This window comes from Lissotriton vulgaris, chromosome 5 (genome assembly GCF_964263255.1).
Source record: "Lissotriton vulgaris chromosome 5, aLisVul1.2, whole genome shotgun sequence".
Classification (NCBI taxonomy): Eukaryota; Metazoa; Chordata; class Amphibia; order Caudata; family Salamandridae; genus Lissotriton; species Lissotriton vulgaris.
This window is the reverse complement of record NC_141693.1, coordinates 1,646,064,982-1,646,082,760: the sequence shown is the minus strand read 5'-3', so window position 1 is coordinate 1,646,082,760 and position 17,779 is coordinate 1,646,064,982. Positions and strand designations below refer to the sequence as shown.

The 17,779-nt window shown below is 49.1% G+C and overlaps 1 protein-coding gene across 1 annotated transcript in view; it reads left to right on the top strand.

Annotated features, from left to right (window-relative positions):
* SMARCD2 (SWI/SNF related BAF chromatin remodeling complex subunit D2) overlaps nucleotides 1–16,085 on the top strand; it is an 805,600-nt gene extending 789,515 nt beyond the window's left edge. The window contains exon 13 of the mRNA XM_086923795.1: nucleotides 13,082–16,085. Within this exon, the coding sequence (XP_086779921.1) occupies nucleotides 13,082–13,138 (57 nt within the window). The 3' untranslated portion in view covers nucleotides 13,139–16,085. The remainder of the gene's footprint in view (nucleotides 1–13,081) is intronic.
* Nucleotides 16,086–17,779: the final 1,694 nt, after the last annotated feature.

The window sequence follows — 17,779 nt, the reverse complement described above, 5'->3', positions numbered from 1 at the left end:
ACTAGGCGACTGTAGGTTTTATCTTGTCCCAGGTGTCCTGCCAGGGGAACATCGTGGGCCAGGTTCAGCAGGAAGGCTCTAAAGCGGAGGGGCACTACTAGTACTCGGTTGGCCCCCAGCTCGGCGATTCTCTGCTCGCTGTACAACAGATCATTGTCCCAGTAGACCCAATGAGTTCCGGAGGTATCTCCTGCGCTTTGGGCGAGCGCTTGCTGGCGGAGTCCCTCGAGGGAGGGACAGGTCTTCTGTTCCTGGCGAAATTGTTCTTGTGTGGGCCCCCCCTCTTGGGCCCACTGGTCAAGGGTAGCGAGGTCGGAAGGTTGAGCAGGTTCGAGGGGGGTGTCATGGTCGGTGGTCTCGGCTGGGGCGACCGGAGGCGGTGGCGCCGGCCATTCTGGTTCTTCCGGGGGATGGTTGGCACGGGCGGCCATGGACCGGGTGGTGACGCACGCCCTGTCCGGGACGCCCAACATCCCCAAGTGTTCTTTGCGCTCCACGGCTGCCCACGGGGAGCTCTCCAGGTCATTTCCGAGGAGACAGTCCACGGGGGCGTCGTCTCGGACCGTCACCTTCAACGTGCCGGAGACCCCTCCCCACTCAAAGGGGACGCAGGCCATCCGACACAGACTTTCCGAGTTGTCGGCTGATCGCACAGGGCAGAGAATGTTCGGTAGATATTGTTCTGGGGTCACTAGGTGACAGCGGACGGCTGTCACACTGGCCCCGGTGTCCCGAAGGGCTTCGGCCCGTTGTCCATTGATGCTCACCCATTGGCTGTACTTCTGGGTGTTAGCGGGTAGGGGGACCCGCGGGACCATGTCTCTTCCCCCTAAGCACGCGAGAGTCATGGCGGCTGGCTCCCACTCTTGATACTCTTGCTCGTCTGTTTCTTGTTCCTCGGAGATCTGTTCTTCCCCTAGGGCCACGGCGGCCACTTGGCGGGGTTTTGGACTCTGATACTGCGGGCAGCTTGGGTCGTTGGCATAGTGGCCGACCCGTTGGCATCGGTGACACGTGACATTGGCTCTGTACCCTGGTCGCGCCGGGGTGCTGCCCCGGTTGGCCGGGGGGGTGGTGCTGGTAGCGGGGGCGGCCGGAGTGTTGTCTCTTCCTCGTCCTTGGCCCCCTCCTCCTCCTCTGGGTCGGTGGTGACCATGGTTGTTCCTGTTCTGCTCGTAGGACCCATTCCGGCCCACTCTGGTGATCTCCCACCGGTCAGCTTCGGCTGCGAGCTGCCGGGGATCGGTTAACTTGCTGTCGAGGAGGTGTTGGCGTAGTTCAATGAAGCAATTGTTGGACAGATGCTCCCACACCATCAGATTGAACAGCTGCTCGTAGGTCGTGACGTTGTTTCCTCTGATCCAGCCTTCGAAAGCTCGGCTAAAGTACGTTACATAGTCCACCCAAGTGGTACCCGGGATGCGTGTGCAGTCTCGGAACCTCTGCCGGTACATCTCGGGCGTGAGGCCATAGCGGGTGAGGAGGGCCGCTTTCATATGGTCGTAGGAGGTCATCTGGTGGTCTGGGAGCTGTAACAGGGTATCGCGGCCCTCATTGAGGAATCTGCCCCATAGGCCGGCTCCCCAATCGTTCCTATCGATCCGGTGCGCAGTCATAGCGATTTCATAGGCCTTAAACCATTGCTGGATGTCGTCCTCTCGGAAATATTCTTGGACAACATCCTTGGGGATGTGTACTTTTTTCTCCGTGGTCCCTGGGGTGTGTGGTCTCTCGGGCACCCCTAACTCTTTATTTTGCTTGCGCAGGTTGATCTCGGCTAGGTTCCGTTCGTGCTCGTACGCCAGTTTCTTTTCCTCGAGCTCCCTTTGTCTCTGTTTCTCCTCTCTCTCTTCTCGGAGACGTAGGTGCTCTAAGTTGATTTTTTGTTCGGCTAACTTGAGTTCTATGTCCATTTTGAGTCGGGCCATTTCTAGTTCGTGTAGTCGGGTTTTTTCTCTTTCTTGGATCTCGTCTTGCGAGAGACCGGTTCTTTGCTCTTCAGGGGCCGTGTTGGTTTTTTTTGTGGTGCTTTGCTCAGGGGCTTCGGCATCCCCGGTCTCTGCCCAAGATTCTAGGGCATGCTTAAAATCGTCCTTGGTGCTTAGTCCGGTGGTAGCGATACCTAGTTCGATGCAGAACTGCTTTAGTTCACGATGGCTGTACTCCTCTAGTTTTTCCATTTGGAACTTCTCAGTTGATCCGCTTTCTTTAGTTGTCATTGTGGTTCGTTGTGGGGTGAGCTACTCTCTGTACGTTATGCGGTGATTCGGATCGCGCCGCTGGCCACCAATGTTAGACGGACCGGGAGGGTCGGCCGAGATTACGGGGAGAGGTCTCCAGGGAGAGCCGTCTCCAACGACTGTACAGACAAGTAACTTCCCCCCCACAGACGGACGCCACACAAGACTGAAGGTTAACGAGACTTTATATGCAATTCTTAGGTTACGTTGGTATGATACAAGGAGGTCTGGACTCAGGGGTCCCCTCGATTCTAGTCCTTGGTTGAGGAGAGGGGTAGCGGGACAGTCTTTAGTTACAAATGAGTACAAAATAGCTCTCAATCCTCGAGCTCGGCGTTCTAGATGATCGGGCCGTGGAGGAGCCAAGCAGGTCCCGAGATGGACGAAGGAAGGATGACGGTCCGCGGCGGAGCCTGCAGGTCCCGGTGAAAGATGACGGTTACAACGGTCCGCGGCCACGCCAGCAGATCCCGACGACGATGAAGGATGAAGGTTACGACGGCTGTGGCAGCGCCAACAGGCAGGACGATGGTGCACAGGTCAGAGCTACGGCAGCGCCAGTAGTCCGTCCAGGATGAGTTCCTCTTTACGTCTCTCGACTCCAAGATACAACTGCCTTCCTGCTCTGGAGCTGCCCCAGTTATAGGGCTGGAGTGCTTTGATGTCCGGACCTTCGCACTTGGAGGTCGGGAGGTCCGGGATGAGGGGGCCCAGACACCCAGCAGGGGGGTGGAGCCAGTGCCCGGGGAGGCGATGGGCGAGCGGCACTTGGCGGGGGAGAGCCATTGACACCTCTTTCTCCTATTGACTTGCCAAGTAGCCCGCTCGCCTCCTGGGTGGATGGTGGTGCCGGGATGTCTGAGGCCTGGCCAGGCCCATGGTTGCGTTCGGCCGGGGGCCAGGTGGCCACGTGGTGGGGTGTCCAAGATGGCGCCCCAGGATGGGCGCGTAGGCTGGCAGTGGATCGGACCCACGAGGTTGACATGCTCGAGGGCAGGGGTCCCTGAGGGGACGGAGGACGTGTAATGGTGGTGTGTGGTACTAGCGTGACCGGGCTCGGGCCTGGTTGAGCCGGGGAGAGCGGCCCTTCATGTGGCCTGTCCAACAGCACACAATCAGTAACTACTGGTAATCAGGTAAGTACCCCCTACGCAATCCTAACCACCTTAGGAACAGGTCACGCAGGGAACCAGGACCTCACTAGCACCACCTGTACTAGCAAGAACAACCAACTAAACATCACCATACATTTAGGGGTATAGACCTGGGGACAAAACACATGATGCCTAAACACATTCAGAGGTGCAGATAACACATGATGCACAAAATACATTCAGCGGTGTAAGAGCAAGGCACATGATGCATAAAAACATTCAGCAGTGTAGAACAAGGCACATGATGCATAAACACACATTCAGAAGTGCAGGGGAGGAAAACACATGATGCATCAACAATACTACGCAACACAGTCACGTAAGCCACAACTTGTGGCAGTCCCAATGTCAGGGTCCTAAACGGAGCAATTGCCCACAAAGTGCTGGGCAGCTGGATACACTGTTGGGCCACTGCTGGAGCCTCGCAGGCTCTGGCCAGAACAATGTGGGCAAGGAGGGAGCCTCTCAGGGCTCTAAAATGAAGATGTGCCCCTTGAGCCTCGCTGGGCTCTTAAACACGAATGTGGCACCTTTGAGCCTCTCTCAGGGCTCTGAACACGAAATGGGGGCGTAGTTGGAGTCCCCCTCCTGGGGACTCAGAGAACCAAGTAATGCCCACACGAGCCTCTCTTAGGCTCGAAAACGAAGGAAATGCCACCTGGAGCCTCGGGGTTCCTAATTACCAATGCCCCCGGGCGAAGGCAACTCTTCAGCAGGAGGGGGCGGACACCGGCAATGTGTCCCGACGCCCCCTCCAACAATAATGGCCCCCGTACGTTGAAGTCCCACTCGGGGGACTCAAAACAACTATGCCCCCCAGAGCTGAGGAGCTCTCTGCAGAGGCGCCGCACTCACCGGCTTCTCTTAAATCGGGGAGCGGCTCCTTCTCCAGCTGCAAGCTCCTCAGGTACCGCTGGCGGGGCTCCTCCTCTCCGGGGCCTCGCCGGTCAGCCGCGCCTCGGCTGCCTCACCCCGGGGCTCTCCTCTCAGTCGGCTGTTCGTTTCTTTTTCCCGGCGGCAGCGGGCAGCCAATCGGGGCGCAGCGGCGGGCGGGACTTCCCTCCAAAACGGGAAGTCCCGCCCCGAGTCAGGCACCGTAGTGCCTGGCTTCCTGTTTTGCCGTGCTCGGGCCGCGGCGGTGAATCTCGGGGGCATTTAAGAGGGGTGGGCACCCTCGAGATGAAAAATAAACGTAGAAGCGAGGTGGGCACTCGCTTAGGACACAAAAAAAAAGGGGTGGCACCGTTATATAAAAATAAAGTGCAACGAAGCACTCTGGGGCATAGAACGGGCAGGAGCGCTTCCCTCAGAGGGAAAACGACAGCGCTCTGCCCAGGCAGGCAACTTAAAGCACTCACGGGGCGCTAGGGGCAGGCAGCACAGCGCTCCTCATGCTGCAAAAGGAGCTAGTGTAAAATAAAGCACTCTCCAGCGCTAGGGGCAACCAGAGAGCAACAAAAGTCCTTCAGGTGTCCATCAGCAAGCCAGGGGCTGGGCAGGGCCCAGGGGGGGCAAGCCTTCCCCTGGGCCCAAGCAGCAGCATGCCCCTGGTAGATCCAAGTCAGAAACAAGAACATTTTCATGGGGTCACAGCCCCTCTTTTATACACCTTTCTCTTTTGTCTGTAGGTGCAGGGTGGGGGCAGAACCAGTCGCAGCTGGTCTGTGAGCACTGTTGATGGCTCAACCACCCCTTTCATTCATCAGGCAGGCTAGGGTCATCAGTCGCACCACAGGGTGGGGAGCCAGCATTGTGTGGGGGAAACCCAGCCTCATTCAGGACACAGGCGCAGCCCCTCCCTCACATCAGCATGCTAATCTCTCCATTCACCACCGGGGCAGACCCACACAGACTCCTGGAGCCTGGCATCCCAGCCATCTCCAGCCAATCACACGCCAGCACCTTCACAGCACATACACAGCCATGTCTAGAAGTAGCACTTCCGCACAAGACACAACCATGCCACATACATTGTTGCGAAGCATTCAATCACACGAGCTCGCACATACCAAACTTGACCATGCACACCTCACGCATCAGGAACTACCAGGGACACAGACATTCCCCATGCATTCCTATTTGAGAGCAGGCCAATCTCACACACGCACTCAGGGAGCGCACGCACTTTACACTGCGCCACAGTGTCAAAGTGCGCAAAGACCAGAAATCACTAGGCAAAAAGTTCAGGGATGAGCCTGCTAGAAGGGCCAAGTCCAACACACAACCACACACACAGCCACACATAAAACCAAATGCACAACCACACCCACACAACCACACACACCCACAACCACACACACAACCACAGCCACACACACAACCACAGCCACACACACAACCAGAACCACACACACAACCACACACCCACACAACCACACACCAACACAACCAAACACCAACACAACCACACCCACAACCACACACAAAAACACACGCACAACCACACATACCACCACACACACAACCACACATACCACCTCACACCACACACACAACCACACATACAAACACACAACCACACACACAACCACAAACACAGCACACAACCACACACTTACAACCACATACACACAACCACACACAACACAACCATACACACAACCACACACAACACAACCACACACAACCACACACACAACCACACCTGACCACACACACAACCACACCTGACCACACCTGCACTCACAACCACACCCACAGCCACACACAACCCCAGCCACACACAACCACACCCACACACACAACCACACACACACAAGCACACACACACACCACATACACACCACATACACACCACACAACCACACACACAACCACACACACACAACCACAACACATACAACCACACACACAACACCACACACAACCACACACACAATCACACACAGCCACACATAAAACCAAATGCACAACCACACACACACAACCACACACACCCACAACCACACACACAACCACAGCCACACACACAACCAGAACCACACACACAACCAGAACCACACACACAACCACACACCAACACAACCACACCCACAACCACACACAAAAACACGCGCACAACCACACATACCACCATACACACAACCACACATACCACCACACACACAACCACACACAACCACACCTGCACTCCCAACCGCACCCACAGCCACACTCAACCACACTCAACCACACACACAACCACACACACACAACCACACACAACCATACACAACCACAACACACAGATCCACGCAACCACACACACAATCAGACACAACCACTCACACACAAACACACCACCACACACACACAACCACACACACATTACCACACACACACAACCACACAAACACACACACAACACAACCATACTCACAACCACACACATACAACCACACACACACCCACACACACACAACCACACACACAACACAACCACTCACACACAATCACACACACAACCACACACACACACAACCACATCTGCACTCACAACCACAGCCACACAACCACACCCACACTCAACCACACCCACACTCAACCACACACACAACCACAACACACACAACCACACACACACAACCACACACACACACAACACCACACAAACACAACACTCAACCACACACAGACAACACCGCAAACACAACCACACACACAACCACACACACAACCTCAAACAACACAACCACACACACACAACCACACATACAACCACAAACACACAACCACACACACAATCGCACAAACACACACAACCCCACACACACACAACCACACACATGGCCGCACACACGACCACACACACAACCACAAACACAACACACACAACCATAACCACACACACAACCACACACACACAACACACAATCACACAAACACACACACACACACAACCACAAACACAACACACAACCACACACACCACCACACACACAACCACACACATGACCACACACAACCACAAGCACAACACACACAACCATAACAACACACACAACCATAACCACACACACAAGCACACACAGAACCACACACAACCACACACAGAACCACACATACAACCACACATACAACCACACACAAACAACCACACACAACCACAAACACACACACAACCATACATACAACTACACACACAACCACACAACCACATTCACAACCACACACACCACCACACACACCACCACACACACAACTACACACACAACCACACATACAGCCACACACATAACCATATACAACCACACACAACCACACACACAACCACACACAAACACAACACACAACCACACACACACCCACACACACACAAGCACACACAACACAACCATACACACGACACTTACAACCACACACACAGAACCACACAACCACACACACAATCACCCAACCACACACACACAACCACACACACAACCACACACACAACCACACACAACCACACAGACACAATCACACAGACACAACCACACACACACAACCACACACCACACAAACACAACTACACACAACCACACACACAACCACACACACACAACCGCACACACAACCACACACACATACAAACACACACACACAACCACACACAACACAACCACACACACCACAACTACACACACACACAACTACACACGCACACAGCAACACACACAACCACACACACATCCACACACACACAACCACACACACATCCACACACACACAACCACACACACAAACACAACCACACGCACAACCACACATACCACCACCCACACACACAACCACAACACACTCAACCACAACACAAACACCACACACACAACCACACACACAACTACACACAAACAACCACACACACAGCCACACACACACAACCACACGCACAAGCACACACAACAGAACAACACACACACAATCACCCAACCACACACACACAACCACACAGACACAACCACACACACCACAACTACAAACACACACAACTACACACACACAACCACACGCACACAACCACACCCAATCACAACCACACACAAACACAACACTCAACCACACACAGACAACACCGCAAACACAACCACACACACAACCACACACACAACCTCAAACAACACAACCACACACACACAACCACACATACAACCACAAACACACAACCACACACACAATCGCACAAACACACACAACCCCACACACACACAACCACACACATGGCCGCACACACGACCACACACACAACCACAAACACAACACACACAACCATAACCACACACACAACCACACACACACAACACACAAACACACACACACACACAACCACAAACACAACACACAACCACACACACCACCACACACACAACCACACACATGACCACACACAACCACAAGCACAACACACACAACCATAACAACACACACAACCATAACCACACACACAAGCACACACAGAACCACACACAACCACACACAGAACCACACATACAACCACACATACAACCACACACAAACAACCACACACAACCACAAACACACACACAACCATACATACAACTACACACACAACCACACAACCACATTCACAACCACACACACCACCACACACACCACCACACACACAACTACACACACAACCACACATACAGCCACACACATAACCATATACAACCACACACAACCACACACACAACCACACACAAACACAACACACAACCACACACACACCCACACACACACAAGCACACACAACACAACCATACACACGACACTTACAACCACACACACAGAACCACACAACCACACACACAATCACCCAACCACACACACACAACCACACACACAACCACACACACAACCACACACAACCACACAGACACAATCACACAGACACAACCACACACACACAACCACACACCACACAAACACAACTACACACAACCACACACACAACCACACACACACAACCGCACACACAACCACACACACATACAAACACACACACACAACCACACACAACACAACCACACACACCACAACTACACACACACACAACTACACACGCACACAGCAACACACACAACCACACACACATCCACACACACACAACCACACACACATCCACACACACACAACCACACACACAAACACAACCACACGCACAACCACACATACCACCACCCACACACACAACCACAACACACTCAACCACAACACAAACACCACACACACAACCACACACACAACTACACACAAACAACCACACACACAGCCACACACACACAACCACACGCACAAGCACACACAACAGAACAACACACACACAATCACCCAACCACACACACACAACCACACACAACCACACAGACACAACCACACACACCACAACTACAAACACACACAACTACACACACACAACCACACACACACAACCACACCCAATCACAACCACACACACACAACCACACACAAACACACACACACAACCACACACAACACAACCACACACACCACAACTACACACACACACAACTACACACACACACACAAAAACACACACACAGCAACACACACAACCACACACACATCCACACACACACACAACCACACACACATCCACACACACACAACCACACACACAACCACACGCACAACCACACATACCACCACCCACACACACAACCACAACACACTCAACCACAACACAAACACAACACACAACCACACACACAACTACACACAAACAACCACACACACAGCCACACACACACAACCACACGCACAAGCACACACAACAGAACAACAGACACACAAGCACACACAACCACACTTACAACCACACACATAGAACCACACAACCACACACACAATCACACAACCACACACACACAACCACACATACAACCACACACACACACACACAACCACACACACACAACCACACCCAATCACAACCACACACACACACACACAACCACACACACAACCGCACACACACACAACCGCACACACACACAACCGCACACACACACAACCACACACACACACAACCACACACAACCACAAACACACAACCACACACACAACCGCACACACAACGCACACATGCAACCACACACACACAACCACACACACACAACCACAAACACACACACAAACACACAACCAACCACAATCCACACACACAACCACACACACAACCACACACACACACAACCACACACAACCACACACACACACAACCACACACACAACCGCACACACACACAACCACACACACAACCACACACAACCACACACACAACTGCACACACAACCGCACACACAACCGCACACACAACGCACACACGCAACCATACACAAACACACACACAACCACACAACCAACCACAATCCACACCCACAACCACACACACACACACAACCACACACACACACAACCACACACACACTCACAACCACACACACACACAACCACGCACACACTCACAACCACACACACACACAACCACACCAAGCATTGGCATAGGCAATAGGTCTTGCCTTTGGGACCTTATAAGTGTTTAGCCACGCAACAGTTGATGTAGTTGCACCAAGGATATTGTGCTGCATAACTAAATCCTTAGAAGGTCCCAAAAGCGAGACCTATTTGCTCTGCCAATGCTTGTTTTCAACCACTTAACTACTACTGTTCTTCTGCTATGCCCCCCTTCCCCCGCCACTTAACTACTGCTGCTCTTCTCTGGTCCCCCAGGCTTCAGTGGGGATTTGATGGGTTAATCCTTATCAATTTATTATGTGGATGGAGGGGAGGCCCCTCGGGAGATGGGGGAGAAAGGGGGGACCCAAGCGGGAGCACTCAGGATCACTGCACCCCACCTAGCCGCGCCGCTTCTGCTGAAGATCTGGGCTCACACTCTGCGATGGCGAGTACGGCGTTGCACTCGGTTCCCTACTGGATTCCCCAATCCTTGATGCTTGTTCCTTGGTGCTCTCGACGTCAATCACCTTCCTCCTCATTGTCCTCCTGGCCGTTATGTTCCAGCACTGCTCTGTGTTCGATTTCCGCTTCTGACTTCCAATCAGGGAATTGTATTCATAGCTGTAGTATGTGAGTATGTAGTATGAGTATGAGATGTCTGAGTAAAACATCTAGTTAAGAGGAGAATGTGCATTCTGTGGGTCATTATAAGGCTTACTGTGCGATGGCTAGGAAGGGCCCAGTTACAGTCCAACTAGTCTCCAAAAGGAAAGCTTTCAGCTGGAAAATTTTTGGTGCTAGGACTCCATTAGAAACTAAAGTGAGTCCTCTTTGGCTCATCAAACACACAAAAAGTGCTGAGAAGATGCTTGTAATAAGTCTAGCCACTGGCAATCGCTTGGGGTAGCATTCCAACCCATCATTCCTTAGCTCACCATGCCACCTCAGATTTGACCGAGCCATATGTAAATCATTCTTGACCCTGTTCCAGTACGAACAGTCCAGTCCAAACTGCTAAGCCAGGTCCTCTATGAACGTGAAAACATTTTGTCTTAGAAAAATAACAGTAGCTGGGCTTTCCCCAGAGTTCAAAGCTTTAAACATGCTGTGAGGGGAGCAAACATTCCTATAGATGTGTTACTTGCCAGACATCCCTCTGTGTGATGCAGCATAGATTGTCTAGAGGATCTGGTAAAACATCTTTCCAGCTAAAGGGAGATACTATCTATCTAAACCAGGCAAATAGTGGGAAGATGGGACAAACAAAACGTGCTACTATGTTTAAAATTGATAAACATGGCTCACCTTCCAGAGCAGCTTCTCCGAAGGAGGTGTGAGAGCATCCAAGAATTGGCTACAGGAATATCCATGTCAGACAGGCAGAGTAGTGTTTGTCAGTTTGTCAGTTTGATATTCAAATGACGACCCACCACCAATGGAAATCAGGAAAGTCCACATGTGGTCAGCTAATTTGGATTAGAGGATTGATGGGTCTGGCAGACCAAGCAAAAGTAGCTTTGTCCTGTGGTGGGTCCGAAGGCATCCAGGCACCCCTTTGTCTCCTACAAAGACGGTATCTACACCTCACATGTACACAACGTGACAGTAGAAAATCTCTTTACCTACGTACATGGGCAAGTGAGGGATTTCAGTCGGTGGGAACTGAGTGGATTTGATATAGAGATAAAAAAACCCTCCTCAGTGGACTCTGGATTGTCGAGCCTATTAAGTGAAAAAACTGTCACGAATAAACAAAGTCGAAAGGCACAGCTGACTGAAAAATCTATATGTTTGGCCCTACATAATTCTGCCTTGGCCATGGTGTGACGCCATCTATCTGGATCCTTCCCCATCTCACCAGGCGCTTCATGAATTTGTAGCGCTCACAACCTTCACAAGGAATGTTCACCTGCTTGCGTGATGAATGGCTTATACTGCGCCTCACCTGGGAGGAAGTATAAGCCACGTCACAGGTCTTGCTCCTCCCCTAGCCTGCTGGAGCAGGCACATGGGAAGATGTCGTCTAGAGGAGCGCAGCCGCTCGTAAAGGGATTTATAATAGCGCTCAGGGCCTTGGGTAAGAGGTCTGGACCTTGAATCTAATGAAGCAAGTGTATCATATTTTGAACATGCCCCACATTAAACTAAATTGTGTTTCCTTTTTACAAGATCTTTTTAATAGAAAGGAACACTGAGTGTACACTGTGACTTCCACATACCAGTAATACTTGTATTTGTCTTTTCAGGTGCAGCAGCGAAGACAAGAACTGGAGCAGGTGTTTGGGATTCGCCTTACCCAATGAACACTCGAAAACTTTATTTGTATTCTTTCAGCTTGTAAACCTTTGTGTTTCCAAAGATCTAAATGTCACGGTACATTTGTTGAATTAACTTTCTAAGCTGAATCAATTCAGCACTTACTAGTGGCAGCTTAGTACTAAAACACAGTTGGGACCACCTTAATGCAGAAGCTCTTCATTACATTCCAGCCTAGGTCAGACAGGCCTTCTCAGGAACCTCCTTTAGGAATCTATAGAGAAGTGAATTAATAACCAGTGAGCCAATTGGTGTGCAGTGGTGCTTCCATCCTCTAAAAGAACCTGTACATTCTCCGGCTACTTAATGTACTGGCTGCTTGTTCTTCCACATGGCGTCTCCTCAAAATAAGATTAAATGAGTTTGTGGTCTATTTTTGTAAACGGCAAAATACCCGCTTTGTTTTATGTTGAACATATCTTCTGCAGAAGACCTTGTTACTCATCTCAATGGTAGTCAGTAAGAACGAAAGGTCATAGAAAGCGTTTGTCAGTATAAATCCCTGGGCAAAGTGCTGTGCATTACGCCCTTGGCCTCTTTCAGGTCGCATGTTGCTTTATCTATTACAGGCTGGGTAAGAGAAGTAGAAATGCAAACCGTCTAAGATCTCATCAGTGATTACTGAAAATCTCAGAAATATTTGAAAAGTGTATCATACAAATTGTGGACGCAGGACTCTCCCTTCTGCATGAGTGAACCACCTGAGTTACAAAGTACAGAACTATGTATGAATGCGCTTCAATGAACTCTTCGGTGTCGTAATCATGACTTTGAAAGAGCGTCCATGTTTTGCATCCTGGCTGCCTGTTGAATTATTTGGATTAGCAGTCATACATGTTCAATGACAATTTTGACAAAGATCAGTTAACTGTTTTAGAGTGAGCTTGAACACCTTTCTTACGGGCCTTCTGAACAAGTGTTCCAGAGTGTGACGTGCATCTTTTTTTTAGTTCTGCCACATCGTGTAGAAATCTTTGGCAAAAGGTGATACAATTCCTCTATCTTAATGTCCTAAAACAATAATTTTAAAAGTCACTTTTATCAATGTTCTGGTGGCGATATCCCCTTCTTTTTTACCAGGCGGCATTAAGACACTTAATGTGGCTTAACGCCGTCTGGTAAATAAGGCCCCTTTTCGTGCTTCACTTAGCGTGAAAAGGGCATGATGTGGGTGCTCTGCCGCAACACCCATTGCTTTTTGATGCTGTCCTATATTTACAAGGCTGGTGCAGTGCCAAAAACTAAGGCCAGGTAATACCTTGTCTTAGTCTGGCAACATGCGGAGAAATCAATAATTTCTCCTCGTTTTTTGCTCTTTCCATGTGTGCTGCATTCTGTAGCAGACATAGAAAGAGCAAAGTGCCTTCCCTTCCTGCTCATAAACAATCGACCCTGCAGTCCAGGCACCCTTACAATTTTGTGCAAGGGTGCCTGCGCTGACGCTAGGCAGCTTCATTAGCTCCAGCAATAAGACAAACACAGTGGTGCGCCGTATTTTTGTAAATTCAAGGCATCCCTGCATTTTTAAAATGTCGGAGTGCGGCGTTACCAACTTTGGCATAACACCATGCCACAACATTTTGTAATAAATGTCCCTGGTACCTTTCTAAAACGTAAAGTGGTTCTGTGCTGGAGAAGTTCACATTTATAGCAATCCAGTTAGTGAAAGAGGACGCAGAGGGTCCTTGGTAGAGGTTGCAAAAAAGCATGAGCTATAATCACAATGTGTGCGCCATGCAGTTTTGCTGTCATGAGCCTGGTAATGTAAAATAAATTGCAGAGTTTTGCTTGCAATTGTCGCCCATATATTACCTTGCTATATGGCGACCAGCTGATACTCTAAGGATGTAGGACCTTTTCAGAAGATAAGCAGTTTTTTATTTGTTAAAGGCTGTTGATGTAGTACAGGCACCAAAGGGTTATATTGTGCAAGCGGTGCTTAATTTGAGCAGGTGCTTTCTGGTGTTTAGCACCGGCTCCTAATCCTCAGCCCGGTGCTTATAGCACCAGTTAAGTACACACTCTTTTGGAAGGCAGGTGATTTTCCACAGAATCACAGGATGTTGAGCCACGCAGAGACTCAAACCCAGTTACCCAGTTCCAAAATCAACAGCTGTAGCCATTAGGCCAAGTCCTCTCCAGAAAAATTTGTGGTAGGGCCCTCGTCAGGTGGCAGTTTGCTCCAGCACATTTCTCCTGCTAGCGCTGCCTCCTGAGGAGAGCCCCGGCACTTTTTATTTTACAAATTAACCACTGCGTGCAAGTGTTTCATTGCTTTCTCTCGAAGTCTACCCGAATTCCTCTGAGTTCTTGCTTTTAACTGGAAGAAGGTCTATGTCGCTGCCAACTGGATTTGAAGCCAAAGTTGTTTTCTTAACTCTTCACACTGTTTTGTAGACAGAGGGATTTTGAAAAGTAATAATTGCATTTTCTATGCAGGGAGCTTTGTTTTATTTAAACAATGCTTGTCAAAGTCAGTTATGCATGCACTGCATATTGTGAACGTCGAGCTGCAGTGTTGTAGTTTAGGAAATTATGTGGCATTAGGCTGGACAGATATCCCGTAACATGAGTTAAAGAATGGACTACTTGGTTCCCTTTTTGTTTGCCATAAAATGGAGCTGTTTCAATATTAGCAGTATTTATTGTCCCAAAGTGACCACCACGTCATCCCATATTGGTCAGAATATTCTTTATTTTTAATTTTACTTTATAATTCATCCTTATGCAGAACTAGTTAAAGCAAACTTTTATGCAAGTGGTTTTAGACAAGGGATAGGACTTTCCTGTGTGGTTTTAGGCAATGCCTATAGTGCCAGTTCGTGTCTCAAGGTGAAACCTCAGTGGATCCTATACCAGCCTTGATTGTTAGCTACGTATAAGGTATATTTTCTTTACTGGAGATAGGATGCAAGCCTTGTGCGGCGCCCCAACAACTCCTTATCTCCACACCTGCCATCTTCACTGTCTTTTGATCCCATGCCGTAGACAGGACTAATAAGTATGCCAGTCACTCGCAGGAATCTAGGCACTATTTTAGGCCAGCTGCAAGATAAATCTAAGTTTAGTTCAGCTTTAGTGAGAGATAGGATCTTTTCCACAATGTCGAAACTTCTTTATTCTTTACACCAACAATGTTATGACTCTACTGTGGAGAAGTAGAGATGCTTGCCAGAGCTCCCTCATCCCTCTTGCAACACTGTATCATCGAACTGTTTGTGGCATGCTGCACTGCTTTGTAGTTCACTTCTTTCATTTGAAACCTTTTGCAGAGTACGTTGAAGAACCATGGGGCATACTAACAAGGGCTTTATCTCTGTTTGTTTGGCTTTAAAAGCCAAAAAAGCAGAGATGAAACTAGCGCCCTATCAGCAAGAGGGTGCTAACATGCAAATTTGCATGTCAGCACCCTTTTACTCTATGCTTCTCCTTGCATCTCTAATGAGATGCAAAGGGGGCGTTCCAGAGTAAAATAATAGGAGAAATGTCGCTAAGCGACATTTCTCCTATTATCAAGGATTTCGCTAACCCTGTTAGCGATTAAAAAAAAAAAGCAGCGCTAACTGCGGTTAACGCTGCTTTTTTACGTTTGGTATTTTTCTGACTTAGCCATGACATCCTAGGTAAGGTGGATATCATGGTTAAGTATGTCTATCCCTATCAGCAAGCTATCGCCAAACCTTGTGGGATTATCGCTGTATTTCCACAATCTCACAATTGGCATCTTGCGCTCAGAATTTTATCGCTTTGGAGATAAGCGTTGCTGAGTTGGCCGGCGATAATTATCCTAGCGCTAAGTGCGCTTAACAATAATTATCGCCTGGCTTCGTTAATATGCCCACATGTCGGTATTTCAATGATTAATGTTGCAATGATTGATATACGTAAACTGGATTAAGATGTGCAAAATGGATAATTTCAGGGAGTACTGAGGTGCTTTTGTAAATTTGATCTTCTAAGCATAACTTGAGAAATACACATCCTAACATATTAGCATTGGTGGAGAAATGTAGATGGGTAAAGCTTTCTTTATGTATCTGACAATGGATCTTTTAGTTTTCGATATAGGAGTTTTCTCTGTCTTATCTCTGCTTTAAAATAGAAATAGCATTCACCATTTGGTACTAGGTTATGGTGGATACAATATTTTCAATGAAGACTCTTTATTTTAGTACTTTTCCTGGTTATATTCAGACCTTCTCTAAATCTGGACTACTCTGAATATAAGTAAGCGTTATAGTGCCTATCAAAAAGTTGTTACCGTCTAATAACTTGCTTAAGTGTATATTATTCTCCCATATGTTTCACGTTAGACAGCATAACTGTTCAATCGCCCCAAAGTGCTCATATAAAAACATTCCAAAATTCATAACAGCCATATCCGCCCACAGTTTGGGTATTTAGAGTCCAGATAGTTTCTGTAAATAGATGGAGAGAACTCCAGGATGCTGTCATGCAGCGTGCCTTTATTCAAATGAGCAAACGCATAACATGTATGTATGCATGGCTTGTGATACAACAGATTGTCAAACTCAATAGCTTTGGTTTCCAAGCTACTTCTTTACACAAGGTTATACATGTGTTGATCTGGTGGGAAATTCTCTGTTTGGTGGTAGTCTTCCTTTATG